At 40.9% G+C, this 20,363-nt stretch overlaps 2 protein-coding genes across 7 annotated transcripts in view; both read right to left on the bottom strand.

Annotated features, from left to right (window-relative positions):
- Positions 1-837: 837 nt before the first annotated feature.
- LOC103590549 (bromodomain-containing protein 8-like) lies at positions 838-3,759 on the bottom strand. The gene is made up of 3 exons (XM_008572800.1): positions 3,421-3,759; positions 1,954-2,223; positions 838-1,057 (listed from the first exon to the last, which is right to left on the bottom strand). Exons 1-3 carry the CDS (start codon positions 3,733-3,735, stop codon positions 899-901), a joined length of 744 nt encoding a protein of 247 aa, XP_008571022.1. The 5' UTR covers positions 3,736-3,759; the 3' UTR covers positions 838-898.
- A 2,378-nt stretch (positions 3,760-6,137) lies between these two features.
- The window catches only part of BRD8 (bromodomain containing 8), a 25,801-nt gene continuing 11,575 nt past the window's right edge, over positions 6,138-20,363 (bottom strand). The window contains exons 3-22 of one of the 6 annotated variants that reach the window (XM_008572801.1): positions 19,486-19,555; positions 18,801-18,850; positions 18,463-18,585; positions 18,262-18,342; positions 17,773-17,837; positions 16,543-16,679; positions 15,800-16,018; positions 15,265-15,409; positions 14,157-14,366; positions 13,461-13,741; positions 12,665-13,117; positions 12,266-12,359; positions 12,020-12,066; positions 11,052-11,266; positions 10,785-10,877; positions 10,533-10,601; positions 9,773-9,950; positions 8,663-8,767; positions 8,144-8,188; positions 6,138-6,524 (exon numbers count right to left, since the gene is read on the bottom strand). In XM_008572801.1, coding sequence (XP_008571023.1) covers positions 6,465-6,524; positions 8,144-8,188; positions 8,663-8,767; positions 9,773-9,950; positions 10,533-10,601; positions 10,785-10,877; positions 11,052-11,266; positions 12,020-12,066; positions 12,266-12,359; positions 12,665-13,117; positions 13,461-13,741; positions 14,157-14,366; positions 15,265-15,409; positions 15,800-16,018; positions 16,543-16,679; positions 17,773-17,837; positions 18,262-18,342; positions 18,463-18,585; positions 18,801-18,850; positions 19,486-19,555 — 2,740 coding nt within the window. In that variant the 3' untranslated portion in view covers positions 6,138-6,464. Of the gene's footprint in view, positions 6,525-8,143; positions 8,189-8,662; positions 8,802-9,772; positions 9,951-10,532; positions 10,602-10,784; positions 10,878-11,051; positions 11,267-12,019; positions 12,067-12,265; positions 12,360-12,664; positions 13,118-13,460; positions 13,742-14,156; positions 14,367-15,264; positions 15,410-15,799; positions 16,019-16,542; positions 16,680-17,772; positions 17,838-18,261; positions 18,343-18,462; positions 18,586-18,800; positions 18,851-19,485; positions 19,556-20,363 lie in introns of those variants that run through there. The other 5 variants (XR_550478.1, XM_008572802.1, XM_008572803.1 and 2 more) reach the window with 5 other exon arrangements.

The raw sequence follows: 20,363 nt of genomic DNA, 5'->3' as shown, positions 1-20,363 counted from the left end.
GTCTGCTGTTTAAAAAATACGTGCATGGTTCACTTATATACCTTAAACAAAAGAACACTTAGAATAATTATTGGTTTTGCCTTCCTATAGATAATGTGGGCAGATCTGGGACATAGTGAAGAAAAAACACTTTATACTATATTCTCTCAGTAGATAGACACAAGACCAGGCCCAGAAAAAGAACTATTTATTTATTACCACAACAAAAATATCTTTTTTTTTTTTTTTTTTTTTTGGCTGGCTGGCAGGTACAGGGATCTGAACTCTGGACCTTGGTGTTATAAGGCTGTGCTCTGACCAACTGAGCTAACTAGCCAGCCCACATCTTTGTTTTTCTGATTTAAAAAGTAAAATTCCAAAATGTGTTCTTTAGCTCATAATTATTTATAAATTGAGACAATTATATAAACAATCTCCCAAGATATGTGGGAGGGAAAAAAAAGCAAGGGAGATTATAAACTTCAAAATAACTTAATTTCAAGTTCCTAGGAGCTGTTTTAGTATTTTTAAAAGAAGTATAGTTTGTATAATATTAGACATGAGGGAAAACCTGACTCAGCAATGTTTCCTGAATTCATTAAGCTAGTAATTTAGAGAAAAGGATTATTTAGGAAAGAGATCCTTTTTGTTGTTGTTTTTGGTGGCTGGCCAGTATGAGGATCCAAACCCCTGACCTTGGTGTTAAAACACCATACTCTAACCAACTGAGCCAACCAGCCAGCCCTAAACATCTATTTTTATGAAGTTAAAATTATATTTAATTATATTTTTACTGTTTTCCAACTCTAATTTCCTTTTTTTAACTTATAAAAGTAACCTATTTCATGGTAACCAATTCAAATAGGCATAAACAAAAGTAGAAGTATGAATCTTAACAACCTTGGATAAAAATCTATACTTACAGCTTTGAGGAGGTAGCATGGCTGTAAAGGATATCCACCAGGGGAGTCTCTTGAATGCTGAAGCCATCATCACACTCACCTGAAGGGGGCTGGTCTTCCATTTCTGACACATACCCTTCACCCTGGTCCTCCTCTTTGGATTCTTGCTGAGCTTCCTGCAGAGAATGCCAGAAAACATAGGAAACTTTAGAAAGAGATTTACTAACTGCATGATAACTTATTTGCATAGAGTAAATGAAGACTGTCCTTAAGGTGAGAAGCCAGTTACATAAAGCTATAAAAGAAATTAGAGAAAGCAAACTTAACTAGACTTAAGTCAATGAATATTTGGTAACAATCTTGCTGGAGAACTTTGACTCTGTATCCCTAACCCCAAAGTGAAAAAGCAGTGTTTACTCAATTCTAGTGGGATGCAGTACTCGTTAAAAACAATTACCATCTCTGGGCCGGCCTGTGGCTCACTCGGTAGAGTGCGGTGTTGATAACACCAAGGCCACGGGTTTGGATCCCATATATGGGATGGCCGGTTTGCTCACTGGCTGAGCGTGGTGCTGACAACACCAAGCCAAGGGTTGAGATCCCCTTACCGGTCATCTTTTTAAAAAAAAAAAAAAAAACAATTACCATCTCTGTATGGGTCAGCTGCCTAAATAAATAAATAAATAAATAAATATCATCATTATCACCTGTAGCCCTGAAGTTAATTACTCTAGCTGGTCAGATAATATTAGTAATGGTAATGGCATTCTAAATTTTACTGATAGCTTACTATAAGCCAGCCACTGTGCAAAATGCTTTACATGAATTGTCTCAAATAAACCTCACAGCAAACCTACAAAGTAGAGCACTATTATCCCATTTATAACGGAGAATACTGAGGTTCTAAAATGTTCACTAATATGCCTAAGGTCACACAGCTAAAACTGGTGCTAAAATCAGAACTGAACCTAGTAGTTTAACTCTCTGGAGTTCGCCTATGTGCTCTAACCACTCTGTTCTGCTTCCCTGTGCAGAAGGCCAACCAGACAGCTGATTTAAGTTATTCACTTACCACTTCACTCTCTGTGCATAGTCCCTGAACTGCACAAATATCTGAAGGAGCTGGAGCCTCCTCTGGCTTTCTATTTTCTCCCAGTAGCTTCTTTTCAGCTACTAAGGGGTCTACCTTGGCTGAAAGCTCTTCAGTCTCTATGCAGAGCTCTCCTTCTCCATCGGTAGCTTCAACTTCCCTTCCCTCTTCTTGCCCGGTACCAGATGGAGTATAGCAGCCTTCACTTGATTCTCTGCTGCCAATGCACAACGGCTGCATTAAATAAGCTACCTGCAATCAAAGTTTATTATTAAATGCACAGGAACACCAATGAATATCATCATCTACCCAGCAATGCCATATGCTTACAATGCCACATGCTTATACTCCTTTGTGACTAAGTCTGAGATGGCAAATAGGTTTAATTAATTCATTCAATTGTTTAAAATTTATCAAAAATCTTATATACACAGGCACTTTGCTAATTGCTGAGGACACTATAGTGAACAAGATAGATATGGTTCTTGCCTCCTCCAGGAGCTTATGTTCTAATTTTTCATCTCAAGTGTCAACTCTAATCAATTGAGTGGCTGTCTAGAAAAGTGGTGAAAATTTTGTCTGCCATAGACACTGCAGAAAGAAGTGGTAACATTTGAAGTGGATGCTTGCTGATAGTGACCTAGGTTCTCCTGAATGTGTTCAGTTACAGCATAAACTGTTTAATTCTGCTTAACCAGGGCAATAAGGACAGTTTAAAATACTGCCTTGAAGTCATGACATTTTAAGTGTTTTTTGCTTTTTTTTTGTCCTTTTTGTGACCGGCCGCACCGCACTCAGCCAGTGAGCGCTGTGAGCGCACCAGTCATCCCTATATAGGATCCGAACCCGCGGCGGGAGCGCCACTGCGCTCCCAGCGCCGCACTCTCCCGAGTGCGCCACGGGCTCGGCCCATGACATTTTAAGTTTTAAGGAGAGTTTGGGCATGTGTAACCTCCTACAACTCTGAAAGAATGAATTTCAAGGATACTCATAAGGCAGTCTTATACATAGAAATTCTACTCCCGGGCCAGCCTGTGGCTCACTTGGGAGAGTGCGGTGCTGATAACACTAAGGCCACGGGTTCGGATCCCATATAGGGATGGCTGGTTGGCTCACTGGGTGAGCATCTTGCTGACACCACCAAGTCAAGGGTTAAGATCCCCTTACCAGTCATCTTTTAAAAAAAAAAAAAAAGAAAGAAATTCTACTCCCTGACTCAGGCCCCTAATGACTGGGGTCTTAGTACATTCAGTCAGAAAGTATTTATTTGGTGCATATTCTGTATCAACACATACATAATCTGGAGACACAGCAATGAACGTAGTCCCTAACACTATGGAACTTAACATTTTAGTACACAATATTAAGAGTAGTAGAAGCATGCAAGGGTAAGCGTCCTTTCAGAAAGTTGAGACTCTTCCAGCTTTGGAAATAATAGTACACTATTACCTCAGAGAGAAAGTGGAGGAGGTTCTGGTGGCTGATTTGCTCTGCTTCTTCCTGAGACTCCTCACTGCCTCTGTCCCCCACAAGCAGCTCACTAGGTTCTCTCCCTGGGCTGCTTTCCTCTAGGTCTTCAGCCCCTGGATCCTCAGTTTCCCTCCAGCTGCCCACATCAAGATCCAGACTGGAGTCCCATGAGCTGAAGAGGGACCTGCAGTCATTGCTCAACTCTGAGTCATTGGGATACTCTTGTTCAGAATCCAGCCAAGCCCACTCATGCCCCATCTGTAAATACACAGAAATCAAATGCATTAAATTCATTCAAATCAATATTCCTAAGGAATCTCCATCTTCCAAGTTCAGTTGAAATATAAGGAGCCAGAAATTTCTTTCTACTCATTACTAGCAAGAGTAAAAACTACCTGAAAGGAGACATTAAGAGATAAAATGATTTCTTAAAAAAAAAGGGGGGGGGGGCGGGCCAGCCTGTGGCTCACTCAGGAGAGTGCGGTGCTGATAACACCAAGGCCACGGGTTCAGATCCTATATAGAGATGGCCAGTTCGTTCACTGGCTGAGCGTGGTGCTGACAACACCAAGTCAAGGTTTAAGATCCCCTTACAGGTCATCTTTATAGAAGAAAAAAAGAGATAAGATGATTTCTATCTTTGGGAATAAAGAAAAATCACCATGTCAGTATACAGTATAATAGAGATATTACCCAATAATTATTTTCACTTGGATATCCTCTTACTCCAAAAGAAGGGAAAGAACTGGAGTATAACAGGATACCTTAACCAAGATAGCTTCCTCTATCCCAAATTACCCATAAAAACTCAACTGCAAGGCAATAGACTTGAGGGGTTGGGGGTATTTTCCCCAGCATATACACATTTTTAACCTATTAACTACAGTATCCTGGTTTTCTTACACCTTTGTCTTCTCTCTTTCATAACTTTCAACAAATCCTTGCCTTCAATGTTCTTGCTTGGTCCTCTGCTTCCTTATTAATACTTCCTTTTTTTAAAAAAGCATATATACTTTGAGGTTTCAACTTTGACTTCTATTCAGGTGGCTCACAAATCTCTCCACATTTACCTCTTACATGCATTCTTATTTCTCCGTGCATCCAAAAATCAATTCCCTTTAGATGTCCTACCATCTGCTTCAACTTTTCTAAAACTAAAATCACTTTTGTTCCTGTTTCCAAAATCATCCCAATTTCCTTATCCCTGTCACCAACACTATTTTTTTAATCTACAGAACTCAATTCTGTTTTGGCCCTTTCTTCAAATCAGTCAGTCCTCTTCCCAATTTTCTTCCACAATCATTTTTGTGTCCATCCTTTGATCATGAACAAATGCCATGCTCTCCTGGTCAGTTTCTCTACCTTTAATCCGATCTGTTCTCAATAAATATCGTCTCCCTATTCAAGGCTTTAGAATAGCTATCACCTCAAATACAGATTTCTCAGTCTGCTGTTCAAAGTCCTCCATAAGGGCCGGTCCGTGGCTCATTTGGTAGAATGTGGTGCTGATAACACCAAGGCCCCGGGTTCGGATCCTATATAGGGATCGCCGGTTAGCTCACTGGTTGAGCATGGTGCTGACAACACCAAGCCAAGGGTTAAGATCTCCTTACCAATCATCTTTTATCAAAAAAACAAAGTCCTCCATAAATTAGCCCTCTTTTGTCCCCTTGACTGGTACCTATATCTCACTATTCCTGAGTATGATACCTATTCTCATCACATTTGTCTCTTTACTGTCCCCACCAGATTCTTAACACCTTCAACTCGACTTACTAAGCTCCTCTATCACTTTCTCCAGCAATCTAAAATCAATATCCTTTAAGGTACCTTTACCACAAACTTCTCCAACTTTTAGTACTTCAGTGCTTATATCACATACGTGCTTATGAATTGCTTTGGGACTATAAGTATTTCATTTCCTAACTCCTAGACTGATTGAATTCCTTTCCTTCACCTCACAAAGACTGTATCTTCTACTTCCTTAGCATCCTAACAAGCTTTATAAATAGTTCCACCTAAGGCAAAAAGATCTGTGACTTCTAATCACATCCTTCTCAAGAAACCCATCTTTCTCAAGAAGGATTAAGAGGTTCTAGACACCACCCTATTAATCTTCATCTCTTTATAATAAAAGGCTCATAACTAGTTCATTTCACTAATGATCTAAAAGTTTTTAGTTATTTATTAACAGAAGTTAGAATAGAACTCAGGATTAATTTCATAATTCTTAAACTGAGTTTAGCTTTCAAATAGCAATGTTAAAAACTCTTTTATACACAAGAGTCCTACCCACGGAAAAAGATAGGAAGGAAATGGTAATACACTATCCTAGAAATACCACCTGCAAAGAGAGTGTTAAGCGGGACATACGTTCTTGAGATAAAGGTCAATGCTTCCTGTGTCCATGCTCTAATCTTCTTTAAGCAATGCCATGAATACAACTCTAAAAAACTTGTTTTCCCAAACATTCAAGAAAAGCTGAATAAGTTAATCCTTATTGCACAATGCAACTCTTTAAAACATAAATTATAAATTCAATCTTGGTTACTTACGTTCTCTCAGCTGAAGCAGGCAGTTCATATTACAAGACCACTTTTCCCCTCTAACAATCTCATTCCCACAAATGATGAAACAGTTACCATGCAGAAGAAACCACAAGTTTCAAATATACCACAAAATAACACACCAAACACTAAAGTTTTCTTTTAGTTTATTGTATATACACACACACACATACACATCACAGGTTTTTTTAAAAAAGTCTGTACACTCCACAAGACAGTACAAACTAGCTACAATCTGCTAGCTACACATTAGGACATTACACAGCCCACGATTTTTGCCCTAAAACAGGCAACTGTGCTACTCCAACTCTCTGAGAGAGATTTTCCCAGTTCATTTCATATGGCCCCGGCACCTCCTCTTCTTTAACTTCCACTTCTGGTACTGGGCCCACAAGCCCAATCTCTATCTTGTTTACTTCTATTTCAGGTTCAGCTCAAAGAGGGTACTCTGAGACTTCACTTTTTCATCTTCATATCTGCTTCAATGGCACAGCGGCGTCCCCTGGTTCCCCCATCCTAAATGACAGGCAGAGAAGGAAAGGAGCGTGAGTGAGTTGGTTAGGAAGTAAGAGAAAAGGTGTAACAGGAATGCTGGAGATTTGGTTTCTTGGGGGAAAGGGGAGAAAATCAGCAGAAAAATCCAGAGGGATGAGGGGTGTATTTCTGTCTTCCCACAGAGTGGCTAAAGAACACCTGGTAGTTTGTGAGAGTAATGTAATGCAATATCTTGCTCATGCCCACCAGAAAGGTCCCTGGAATTCACCTGGGTTCCCACAGAATGACTATTAGTCATCCCACCCAGGCCCAAATCTTGAGCAAAGGAACAGGAGAATAAAAGAAAGGTGGGAGAGTCAGAAAGGGCAGTGGATAGTGAGGTTCTTGGCTAACATACCTGTCCAGCTGTTGGTCCCTATAAGAAAGGCCTTTCCTTCAGACTGACCCTGGCACTAGTTCCCTAGCACCTCCTGATAGTTGTTTTCCATGAGATCAGGACAATCAGGCTTCTTTCCATTTGCTGCTCTCTCCCTGCAGCCCAGCTCCTTCCTCTTGTGCATTATTTTGCTGTCTTCAATAGATAAAAGATTCTATTAATCAGCCTTGCAATAGCCAGCCAATTGCTTGGGGATCCAGAGTCACTGTTGCAGGCCAATAAGAAAGAATGGAGATTACAGTGTTCTGTGGTACAGGCTAAGAGGCCTGTAGGCAAGATGAACTAGTGAACACTTTTGCTGGGCCAGGCCATTTTCACATTTCTAATAAGCAAGGACTCGAAAATTTTTAGAGCTCATGAACGTAAGTTGCCTATGAGGCAAGAGAATGAATAAGAATACCATCCTGTATAACACTTTTTTTTTCCAAGCCAGTTAAATAACTATTATTTCATTTTATCCTCACAACATCCCTGTGAGGTAGGCTGGACAGGTACCTCATTATGTTAGCTCCATCACACAGATGAGGGAAATAAGGCCCCAAGACATTATCTGATGACTTTAAGACCATGTAGTTTTCTAGCCCAATGCCCCTTCCATTACATCATGTCTCACTGCCCCATAATGAAAACATAAATAGTCATTTAATTCACAGAGGAAAAGAATAGTCTTTAGGCTAGCTCTACTACACTTATCTGTAATTCTGCCAGCCACTACTGTACGCAGTGGTCATTGTCACTGAGATCTTTAACTTAACTTTACTACTGGTGTATCAGACATTAGTCTTGCAACTTTATTTTAGGAGAAAAGAGAAGAACTATGTGCTGAGTCTCTGCCAGTATGAGGAACACTGTTAAAAAGCCAGCTAGAAGCTGCTGCTCTGAGCAATCTTCTGTTTGTAAGAAAAGAATTGGTAAAAGGCGGAGTCAAGAAATAAGGAGTAGGTGCATCCTAGATCCTTTACCCCACGAATACTTCATTTTAGCCCAGTAATCTCATAAACATTCCCTACCCAGCCCACACACACACACATGCAGAAAGACAGGAATGCAGAAGAAAAGACAGTTTCTTTTTCAATGACCTGAATAAACAGAAGTTAAAGACATTGCCACAGTCTACATGTTGGATTTCCCTCTGCCACCCACCCCCAGCAGGAGCTAAGAATCTTTGTGGCAACACCACCCCTTGCGGCCATTCAATACTTACAAAGAGAGAGAGAAGGAAGGCAGGAGAGCCCATGGGGACACTGTCCTGTTAGAGGACAAACAAACACTGATCAGGATCCACAGAAACTCTCAGCTGCAAGCACCCCAAACCTCAGGACAGAGACACAAGCACCATACACACCAAGACAAAATTTAAAAACTCAAGAAGAGGAAAGAGATTCTAAAAGCAATCTGGCCATTATGCCTCTGGAACAGGAACTGATGGTCTCCAATACCGCAAACTAAGTCATTTCCCCCATCTTGAGAGCATTCTCGCAGAGGAATTAATAACTCACTCACTCAGCTCAGAATTTCTCTCATGTGACCAGGACCCTAAGTCACAACAGGTTTCTTCAATGTTTGGATGGGAGCAAACAACCACCATTCTAAGATCTATGTGTCTATATATCATTGGAATATGGAAGCTCAGCAATACCAAGTAGTAACATAAAGTTACTTGGATGCTTCAGACTTCTAGCAATGGAATACTAGTACATAGGCTCTTTCCTGGTCTCCTCACCTTCTCTGAAGCATCCTGTTTGCGGGTAGAATCTCTTCCTCGAAGACTTTTAGCACTGATCCCAGACTCAGATGTTTGCATAATCAACTGTGTGGCCAAGAATTGCTGTAGGGGAAGAAACAGGGTTGGCCATAGAGACCTGATCCAGTAAGGAAGAATGAAGACACTTTAGGCTTTGTAACTAGAACTCTGTATAGTACCCATCTACTCAAATACTTTTTGACTGATTGGAAGTTTAGCATATTTGGTTTTAGTTCTAATAATAGGCATGTTAAAGAATCTGAAAATGCCAAATAGCTCTAACTTTTTTTTCTATATTATTAGTCAAAATTATCCACTAAGAATTAGAAAATCAACAAAACTAGGATGAACAAAAATCATGCAGCAATTTTAGTAATCTGGCAAACTCCACAAAGATATACATCATTCCTTCAAGTTCAACATCCCAAAGGATGCCTAGTAATTCAACTACACAATGGAAGTAGATTATCTGTGATGAAAAAGGAGAAGGGGCCGGCCCGTGGCTCACATGGGAGAGTGCGGTGCTGATAACACCAAGGCCACGGGTTCGGATCCTATATAGGGGTGGCTGGTTAGCTCACTGGCTGAGTGTGGTGCTAACAACACCAAGCCAAGGGTTAAGATCCCCTTACCGGTCATCTTTAAAAAAAAAAAGAAAGTGAAGGAGAAGAAACTGTATTTGTTGAGTGTCTACTATGTAGCAGGTACCTGACATAATTCAAAAATGTATATTCAAGGCTGGCCAATTAACTCGCTTAAGAGCATGGTGCTGATAACACCAAGGTCAAGGGTTCAGATCCCCATACAGGCCAGTCACAAAAAAAAAAGTATATTCGCTATTTAAAAAACTCATTAAAATACTTCAAGAAACTGAAGTTATTTGCCCAAGAAAGGTAGAACATACTATCAAAACTCTTTCACCAAATGAGAGAAAACATAAATTCAGCAAAAACAAAATATTATGTTTCTGTGACCCTGATGGCTATTCTAAGTAAAAGCCACAACACCCCTTCCTGTCATCAATATGAAATCCTTCCCTTGAGTATTTTCACATCATCCTTGCTGAAACATAAAGGATACTCAAAGTACCTGGATCTGCTCCAAGACATCTCGCTGCATCTCTACTGCCATGTGATAGACATCATGGTCTGAGCTATTGTACATTACAGCATTCTGAAACATCAGCATAATATCACGCTGAAATTCAGCTGTGCTGCGGATCAGTCCATTTTCAATGTTTTTCTTAATAGTTGACAAATCCATAGGCCTAAAAAAAAGAACAAGAGTAAACAAGAGTAAATGACAGTGGAGGAGGGAAGAGGACTCACCTGGATCTCTGAATATATTATGACCACACAGACCTTCTCATATTTATATGAGTCTCAGCTGTCAGAACTCAAATACCAACCCCTCAACCCAAAACACGCACTTAACCCAAAAAACAAAGTCAGTCTGTATAATAAGCACTGAGAAAGGTAATAAAGGGGGTTGACTCTTTTAGACTATCAGTGGTGATCCAGCCACTGGAATGGGCAATTTAGTACTTGGGGCCAGCCCATGGCTCACTTGGAAGAGTGTGGTGCTGATAACACCAAGGCCATGGATTTTGATCCCTATATAGGGATGGCTGTTTAGCTCACTTGGGAGAGCGTGATGCTGACAACATCAAGTCAAGGGTTAATTTCCCCTTACTGGTCATCTTTAAAAAAAATTTTCTTTTAAAGTACTTGGTCACCCTAACTCACATCAGAAATGTATGCTTTAAGCTTACTACCTAAAGCAAAAATTCACTAAAACTAGACAACTTACAATTCAAACAAGTCAGCATTATGGATGGACCATGGCTTACCTCTGTACAATGCTGTGGTAGCCAGGTGCTATGTCATCAGTAACAGGCTGCAGGAAGACATTGGCATACCTGTCCAGAAAGAATAAGTGCAATTACCGACATTCTCCAAAAGTACAGAGGAGAGAACTTACACTAAGTAGCTGAAGGTGGTAAAAACCATCACCAACAGTCTCACAGAAGCCTACTCAGACTTTTTCCTAGTCACCAATAATGAGAAGGAACAAGAGAAAAATAAACTAATGAACCACTTACCTATGATTAGCTGCAGCTCTCCATACAAGCATAATGGCTTTCTTCCAAATTTTCTGTGCCTGAATAGCTTCCTGATCCTCACTACATACAGAGCTGAAATAAGAGATAAAGGAATTCCACTAGTACAATTTTTTTTTTAAAATCATAATTATTTCCTGTCAACTATTTGTTCTAGGCCCAGAAAGTGAATACGAGAAAGATTAAAGAAAAGATTCTCTTACTTCTCACCTTCACTGCCTTGGACTCAAAGAATCTCAAGATACTCACAACTGTGAAGAAGCAGGGCTGCTGGGGATGGAGTCTGCCAGTGTGTGTGACTGCAGTGTAGCATTATGTATGCTAAAGCCATCATCACTCTCGCTCACAGGGGGTTCATTATCCATTTCTGACAGATAGCCTTCTCCTTGATCTTCTTCCTTAGGCTCCTCTAGGCTGGCCACTTCACTGACCCCATCTTCTTCCTCATCCTCACCTGGGGCATCCTTAGACACAGTTTGCTCCAGTCAACAAATGCAAGCAAAGCTATCCAGCAAAGCATCATTGAACATGATCCATCTTTGGGGTTAGATGAGTCCTAGAAATGGTCTCACACTGTTTCCTGACTAAGCCCTCTATGACTTATACTACCACCTACTTGTAGACACTGACTGAATAAGTAGTTTAGAGCCTGGACAAAGAATAAGACCCAGGATCTTTTTTTAAAGGAAGAAAAAAAAAGCTACTTACTTAAGACTAAGCTAAGAGGCGTTCCTTCTTTCCCCTTGCTCTGGAGAGGAACTCTGACCCTGGGTACAAAGTTATCAAAAATAGTTTTTATTTTGTCTCATCTGATGGAGCAAGCTCACATCACATTACTTTAATTCTCTGTTACTGCTTTAGTAATTCTAAAAAGAAAACTTCAGATGATTGTCTTTGGATAGTCTAATAACCTGATTTCCCGCATGTTCTCCCTGGCTCTGGTATCCTTATTCACTCCAAATTACTCTAGGTGTATCAAAGCTTCTTTGTACACTATATGCAAAGATAGTGTGACATTGACAAACTCAGATGGGAAGCACATGGTGTTACAGTACTCCCACTATGCCTGATTGTCCACTGCAACTTTTCCCCATGCAACTCCTTTTCAGTCTTATCTCAGAGAATAAAGACGTGAATTTACTGAAATTCATCAAAAAGGTAGTGCTACAGGGAAATCTAATCACATGGCAAGAGGAATAAAGAAAAGTCTGAAATACCTTTATCTGGCTTCCAAAAATAGTCCCTGATTCTTCTTTCAATGAGTCTGCAGAGGAGAGAAAGACTACCTGAAGATTTTTCCACCTTAGCCTTCCCCTTCCTGTGGACCGTAATCCCCTGCAGCTCTCCTTTCCATGCTGACCTACTCTACCTCCTCTACTTGCCCACAACCCACAATCCCTCAGAAGCCAAAGCAAATGATATCAAGTTAGTTACAGAGTACGGATTTCCTGGCCTTTATTTACCTGACATTTCAAACTTGTGCTGAGTCTCTGCCTCTAAAGGATCTTCAATGGGATTTGAGCCATGTGATGGAGACAACATGCTTTCGGGGGATGCCTGAAGATCAAACAAGAACAAATACCCTAAGTTCTAGTAAACTGCTAAAGCTCACACAATTTTACTCTTCAATGATAATGAGACTACAGAAGAAATTCTAAGTCCTATTCATGTAATATAATTCCAACGGCCACCTTAACAGGAACAGGGGAAGTATACAAGCATATAGCAATGATCACAACCTATGGGCTCTGGACACATTAAACATGTCAGAACTCAGGAATACAGCAGCAAAACCAAAAGCCTAGCTGCCACTTACTAAGGTATAACCCTCCATCCTCACAGCCACTGATCTTATTAAATACCTCTGTCTTCACAGTTGTAAGTGGGGTCTCATCGCCTTTCCCACTGGAAACATCTGCTTCAACAAACTCTCCAGTTGCAGTATTTCTGGTTTCCTCCTCTAAGTCCTGATTCCTTAGTTCTGGTGGCTCCATACTTGTGGCTGGAACAACTCCAGCTACGATTTCAGCACCTGAAATGCCTGGCTCTGGTTCTGCAGGTTCCACCTTGATCTCAATACTGGGCTCCCTGATGTCCACCAGTTCATGGATTCCCTTGTTTTCTGTTTCCTCAAAGTTCAGCCTCTCTTGCTTGACTGTCATCTCTGGTGCAGGCAGAGGTACTGGCTTGTCCCGCTCCTGCTGGATAGGGTGCTCCCAGGGACCAGGCAGAGACTGGGGATCATCATTCTCTTCACAGAATGACAGGGCTGCTTCCACTGCTGCCACATCCAGCACTTCAGGATGATCATCTACCTGTCCCATGATATAAAGACTGTTGAGGTCACAGAAAGAAGCCCAAGTCCCTCAATTTTGTTAGCACTGAATGAGATGGCCTAAATCTGCAGGTTTTCTCTCCATCTTCTCCATGTAGTGGAGGCAATCAATGGACAGGCACCTGTCCTGTGCAAACCAGTAATACAGAGATGGCTGGGGAAATGAATAGTATGTTAGCACCAAAGGGCTTTCAGGCTACAGAGATGGAGATGAGCAGGAGAGTTGTTTAAATAATAATTACTATAAGAAGCAAAGAGAGGTTGAGGAGAGAAGCCTACATAGTACCCATGAAAGATTCTGTGAGGCTTTACTGAATAGTTACCTTGTCCTCAATGATGGCAATGATGTCTCCAACAGTCTCAAAGTCCAGCTCTTCACCTGTGTAAGACACAGCAATATCCATCTTCTCGGCCAGATCTAAATCTTCCTTCCCATCTATGCTGGGAGCCTTTGATCCTCCAGGGGTCTCTGCTACCCCTGATCGGAAACACTCTTCTTTGATAGAATTAATGATCATGGAGATTTCACTGCTATCCATGGAAACAGTCACAGTATGTGGATCTCCCACAGCCTCCATGGGAACACAGGTATCAGGCTGATTCACTGAATAAAAAGACAAAAGCATCTCAGAAGCTTATTGGGTAGTAAGTGAACACCTAGAGAGTACACCATGGCTGCAGACAGATATCAAGTACCCATACACTTAAGGTCAAAAGAAGTTGTCTTACATCTGCCTATGTTTTCTTCTCCCCTTTTTTATCTAGAAAGTAAGGTGAGAACACATTCTCAAGCATGCTCATATTTGTACACTTAGCCCTTTTCCCCCAACACATAAATGCCCACCCACCTCTTCTCACACATCCTTGTTTTTCTAAGGATAGAGATGGCACATGTCTATGGAGAACAGAACAGAAGCAATCTGAATTGGAGCTGATTCTCTTAGTCATATTTCTCTAACTGAAGCTCAAAACGAAATATTGGACCTCATGGCTACTCAGGGCGTGAGTCAGGGACGCACCTGGGGCTACACTTTCAGGAGTGGAGACAGCCGGAGCAGAGGATGGTGCTGGCAGCGCAGGCATCATGACAATGGTAGCCTGGGACACAGACTCTACAGGGGGTGGCACAAGTTTAACTGGAGGCTCACTGGCAACAGTAGTGAAGGAAGCAAGAGGTGTGGTGAACTGTGTAGGACCAGCTTCTAAAAGCCGGGAAAGAGTGGGAGCACCTAACAGGCAAAGAGGTACACAAAATGAGGTAAGAAGAAAGCACATGAAAAAGAAGCAATAGCCACTTTAAGACTCAACTAAGGAAATTTTTATAGTCTCAAAGGATGAAAGCAACTCCTGTGTTGAAAAAGCTCATCATCTATATCCATACTTTCTCTAAACATACTTAAGATCTTACTCCAAGGTGGGAATGAACCAAAGCACTAGAATACGCAACTTATATGAAAAATGGGTGGTAATTTTTCCTCAGAGGAAAATTAAACATTCATCAAAAACAAAGAACTGATATGAATAAATGTCACTTTTGCTCAAGTTCAGCATGCTGTAAACCACCCAAATTCAACACCATTCAAGTATCAATAATGTTTGTATGGTATTTTGTAAAGTTGTTTTTTTCTTTACATTTTCTACCTCATTTAATCCTCACCACATCCTTGTAAAGTATACACATCACAATTAATGAAAGAGGAAACTGAGGCTCAATAGTTAAAATACCTATCGAAGGTCACAAAACCAGTATGTGGCAGGCCTGAGATTCAAGCCCAGTTCTCAGGTTCCAAATCTCATTTCCCTATTCTATAATGTTAGGTATTTCTAGCACATTTCCTTGATTTTGTAAGCTATCAATGAAGTAGCTTCCTTATTAATTTTACTATTCCTCTCATCATACCTATGATGGTCAATCGAGGCTATCAACATTTGAAGTTGGAATGAACTTATAATCTGGAGCACTTTATTGTTTAACAGGTAAAGTAGTCAAAAAAAAAAAAAAAGTTGTAAAAAGCAGTTGGGCCTTAAATCTAGGATCAACATACTCAATAACAAATACTGAAACCAATGGCAGTCAATGCCAACTTCAACATCTCTGAAGTAGATGAAGGAAAAGTGATGACTTACCTGAGGCAGCAGGGGAGGCCGCAACAGTACTGGGTGTTGGCTGTATCTCCCCACCATGTATCATGGGAAGGACCCCGCCTACCTCCAGGAGGACACCTGTACTGTTCAGGTGGCCAGAAGCCACAGCCATTTCACTCTCATTGACCTACCAGGGAAGAATAGAGGTGAAGGCTACACTCAAGGTCTCCTCTACTACCACTTCCCAAAAAAGCTCCAGCAGTCGACCAAACTTCATGAAAACTAAAAGTTAATATCCACAGAGAATAACTTAAGACCCAAGGGAAATTCTAAACTATAATGTTCCAACTTATTTGACAAGAGTTCTCCGGAGAAGAGAACCAAAATAATTGTGGTTCAGATACCTCGGGACTCAAGGATACTATCAACTTATTGTATTTTTAAAAAATCAACATTTAAACTAGGAGATCTCTTCCTCTTTTGAACTTTTTTTTCCATGTCACATGTTAGGTCCCAGGCACTCCCTTCCAAGTACTAAATCACCACAGCTCTCAAACACCCACAGAAGTCTCCATACCAGTCTGGGGCTAGTAGGCAGGAGGCTGCCCTTCTTCAAGAGCTCTGACAGCAGAGGGGAGGGGGGTGGAGTTGCTTTCTGTCCAAGCATCTTTTTCTGGGGTGAATCATCTGTTACTGGGGTCATGGGGGCTTCTAAGGGTGCAGAGCCTGGAGGAAGGGTGTCAGGAATCCCAGGAAACGAGGTGACTGGGGTACTCGGCAAAGTCCCAGGGGTTACCTAAGAGACAACAGAGAACCTTTATCTGACTTCTCAAACTATAGAAGGTTCCCTACTAATCTGGATGGGTTAGTGTGTCTAACTTACTTTATTAGTCCTGTGTGGAACTGCCCAGAAACCCTCTACCCCTCTTGCTCTCAGCCACACCCTTCTTCCCTATACTTTTCTCTCTTCCACCCTCTCAAACCAAATGACCCAACCATTCAACCCAACCGGCCTTTTACAAACTCCTTACCCACTACCAGTATTATAAAGAAATTGTCCCTTATTTCAGCAGGAATTTCATAAGACTAATACACTTAGCAAACAATTCCTAATCCCTCACCTATCCCTCAAAAGGTTAAGCCTCAATGTTTTTAGGTCCATCTTTATCTTAGAGCACAGAACATGGTAAATTAAGTATTTAATGTTCAGACCAAGAAAGGAAGTTGTCTCTATGCCAAAAGTGGTTTCCTCATCACTCGGTTCTCTGCTGGCTTAATGCCCCTTCATTGATCAATTCCCACAGATGGAAATATACTCACCCCAGAGGTGGCCTCTTCCATAGTGGTTGGAGTCAAGTCTGCAAGTGGATAATCACCTCCTGGGGAGGCAGAATCTATAGGAGAGCGAACCATCACAGTGGGTAACCTCCGGGGGGGTGTTTTTACTGCCTGACGAGCTAGAACATAAAAGAGAACAACGTCCAAATCTTCAAGATTAAGTAAATGAAATGAGACACTATTATACAATAAAGGACAAACAGGAATATTGCATTATTAAAGCAGCATAATGAATATGGATAAGAAAGTTTTCCATGAAAAAGAATGCAAAGTATAGATTTTTTTACACTTTTGGATACGGTTATCTTTTTTAGCCTAACTTTTCCTAAGGGCAATTCTCACACTAAGCAAACTCAATTAACTATTTATCCCAAAGATCCTTGGGGTGGAAAAGTGGTTTAAGGACCTCACTGGCCCAAGCATGTATTCCTAGAGTTGCAAATGCTTAGATTCCTCCCTGTAAGGAAAACGGATAAATGGTCAGGCTCCCTCAGATGTTCGGAATCTTGCTGAGCATGACCTAGCCTGTTTAATGTAAATATGTTAATTACGCACATGTTCCTTGGTTATTGTCTGATGTAATTGCACATATGTGGCCAGGTGTTCTTTGGTTGTCTGACTCGCACCCAGGTGTTCCTGGGTTATCTGACAAGTATAAAGAACAAACGGCTGTGATCCACAGTGACCCTAGAGACACCCCTCTCACCACCTCGAAGGCCACCAGGCTGCTGCTGCTGAGGAGGCTGGAGGCTGAGCTCATGTCGGAATGAAGCATGTCAACCTTGCCGGAAGCTCCCAGGATCTTTTTCCAATTACCAAGCTTGTGACCGTATGTGAGGGGTCTGGTGACTGGGCCGGCGCAACAGGCTTGAAGGGTGTGGAGCCCTAGTCCCACATGCCCCTATCCAATGACTGAGCTATTCACAATCTTTCACAGGCCTTTGACTTCCAAAAACCTTATTATGTTCATGTCTTACTATCAAGCAGTTGTGTTCTAAAAGTCAGTTTGCAGTCTCATGAGAGCTGAGCAGAGCTCATTTCCTAAGCGTTTCTTTCTAGGCATCAGGGATGTTTTTATTCTAGTAGAAGATGACAGAGAAGTGTTCAATTAAATTAACTAGTGGATTCTATATTACAAAATAATCTTCACCTGTCATTACCACGCAGTACTGCATAATCAATTGCTAAACAGAAGCACTATGTTCAGCTTACCCTGATATGCAGCATCTGTAGCCTTCCTTTTTACTTCAGCCTCCTCTTCCTCCAATTTCTTTTTCCTAAACAGGGAATTAATAGTTAGCTGCTAGCTAGCTCTAGCTCCTCCCCATAGTTCACAATGCCCTCACAAAGAAATTTTTTGCCAGACCAGCACGTTTTAGAGGAAAGGCTTAAACAGGAATCTTAATCAGCAAAACAGAAAATTGGGGTATATTGTCTAACTCCCAGTTCTTCACCCAGGAAAACTAGGGCCACTTCTGAGTTATAATTAAGTTCTCATATTGAAATGGTCCATCCCATTACCTTCTAGGACTCATTCCCCCCCTCCCAGCCACCAGGCCACTCTGTAGCTTTCCCGTTCCAGAATCTGTCTCAAGTCCAAAGAGATGGCAGAGGGAGGAAATAAGCCAGATTACTTGAGGAGGAAGGAAGGTAAAAAGAGAGAAAGGAGTACAGGTGGAAGAACAATATAACATAACCCACATTGCAATGTCATTGCAAAGTTCATCCAGTCTGCTGTCCATGTGTCCAGCTTGAATTAGTTCTGCATCTCTTTTCAGCCGTCTATAGGAAGAAAGAGAGGTAGGTAGACTGAGTTTTTTAATCTATTTTTAAAATTCTGAACAGTACCAAAAGTCAGCCCCTTTTGTCTTTCCCAACCATCTGGTATTCTCTGATAAATACCTATATCTCTCTTGGGTTTCCTTTATCACTTTCTTTAGTTCCTCAACTCGCTCAGCGGTCAGTTTTCGAACAATGACATCTTCAACAGTTTCCACCACTTCTCCTTTTTCACCCCGTTTCCGTCTGCAGAAATTTTTTTTAAAAAAAAATCCACATTTGAGTAAGAGAACATTTGTTCCCACTCCCACTTGCTTTCTTTGAGCCTTCTCTATCTATAATCATAGATAATCTCTGCTATACTTTTATCACCCAGTAATGTAAATAGATATAAGCCAGACTTCCTCAGTAAACACTCTCCATTAAAGGGATTTGACTGAAGTACCTGGTTTTATACTCACTTTGGGGTCTCAGTGGTCTCTAGAAGCTCCGAATATTGGGAAGCACAATGCTATGGAAAAAAGTGAAAATGTGATGAGCAAGCCTAGAAAAGAATGATCATTCAAAGTTTCAACATATTAGAATAAAGTTTAGAGAGGAGAGCTATATGTAATATATGATCAGCTTCTAGGAGAGCAAACTACTTTGCAATCAAATCAATTCAAATAATCAATTTCAGGACACAGAAAAGGGAGACTTCTGGCCTGAAGTTTGTTTGGAGAAAGCCAACCTAATAGCCAATATTTATATTGAATATCTACTGGGTAGTTACCACATGCAAAGCGCTGTGCTAAATGCTTTATATGTATTATCTCAATTAACTTTACAAGAATCCTGAAACAACTCTTATCTCTACTTTACAAATGAGAAAAATGAGGATCATGGTCCAAAGTTTTTAGGTACAGTAAATATTGAACCAAGACTCCCAAGACTGGGATCTTAACTGATATGGTACACTGACAAGAAGAGTTTGTAATTTGAGCATACCTGGACAGATTAGCAAACAGTGGGAAAAAGGAAAAGGAATTCTCCATGATTCTGCTGCTTCATGGTTTAAAAGCCTTGTAATTAAAAGGCAGGGCCTGGTGGAGAACCTACTTCACATCCCAAGGACTGCTCTAAAAGAGCACTTGCTTGGGAACTTACTTTTTGAGAGAACCAGTCTGGAGGGCGGCCAGGTTCTGCAAAGGGCTTGATTGCTCTGCTAACTGATACCCTACAAAATGAGAAAAGTCTTATTATACACCAAACAGAATAAAAGTTGGGGGAGAAGGGGAGGTGTGCTGGGAGTTCAAGGTGTACAGTTCAAACGTGGGAATAAAAATTGCTACTGGGGGAGAATTTCTATTCTCCAATAGCGAACACGCACAAACAGAAATCAAGAAAGCTAGCCCATTTACAATAGCCACCAAAAAAATAAAATACTTAGGAACAGAGTGAACCAAGAATGTGAAAAATCTCTACAATGAGAACTACAAACCACTGTTGAGAGAAATAAAGAGGACACAAGAAGATGGAAAGATATCCCATGCTCTTGGATTGGAAGAATCAACATTGTGAAAATGTCCATACTACCCAAAGTGATATACAAATTCAATGCAATCCCCATCAAAATTCCAATGACATTTTTCTCAGAAATGGAAAGAACTATACAGACATTTGTATGGAATAACAAAAGGCCACACATAGGAAAAGCAACACTGAGCAAAAAAAATAAAGCTGGAGGCATAACACTACCTGACTTTAAACTATACTACAAAGCTATAATAACCAAAACAGCATGGTACTGGCATAAAAACAGACACACTGATCAATGGAATAGAATAGAGAATCCAGAAATCAACCCACACAGCTACAGCCATCTGATCTTTGACAAACGCCCCAAGCCTATACACTGGGGAAGAGACAGCCTCTTCAGCAAATGGTGCTGGGAGAACTGGATATCCATATGCAGGAGAATGAAACTAGACTCATACCTCTCAACATATACTAAAATGAACTCAAAAAAGGATTAAATAATTAAG

The sequence above is a fragment of the Galeopterus variegatus genome, unplaced genomic scaffold, assembly GCF_000696425.1.
Source record: "Galeopterus variegatus unplaced genomic scaffold, G_variegatus-3.0.2 Scaffold836, whole genome shotgun sequence".
NCBI lineage: Eukaryota > Metazoa > Chordata > Mammalia > Dermoptera > Cynocephalidae > Galeopterus > Galeopterus variegatus.
This window is presented reverse-complemented; position numbering and strand designations above follow the sequence as displayed.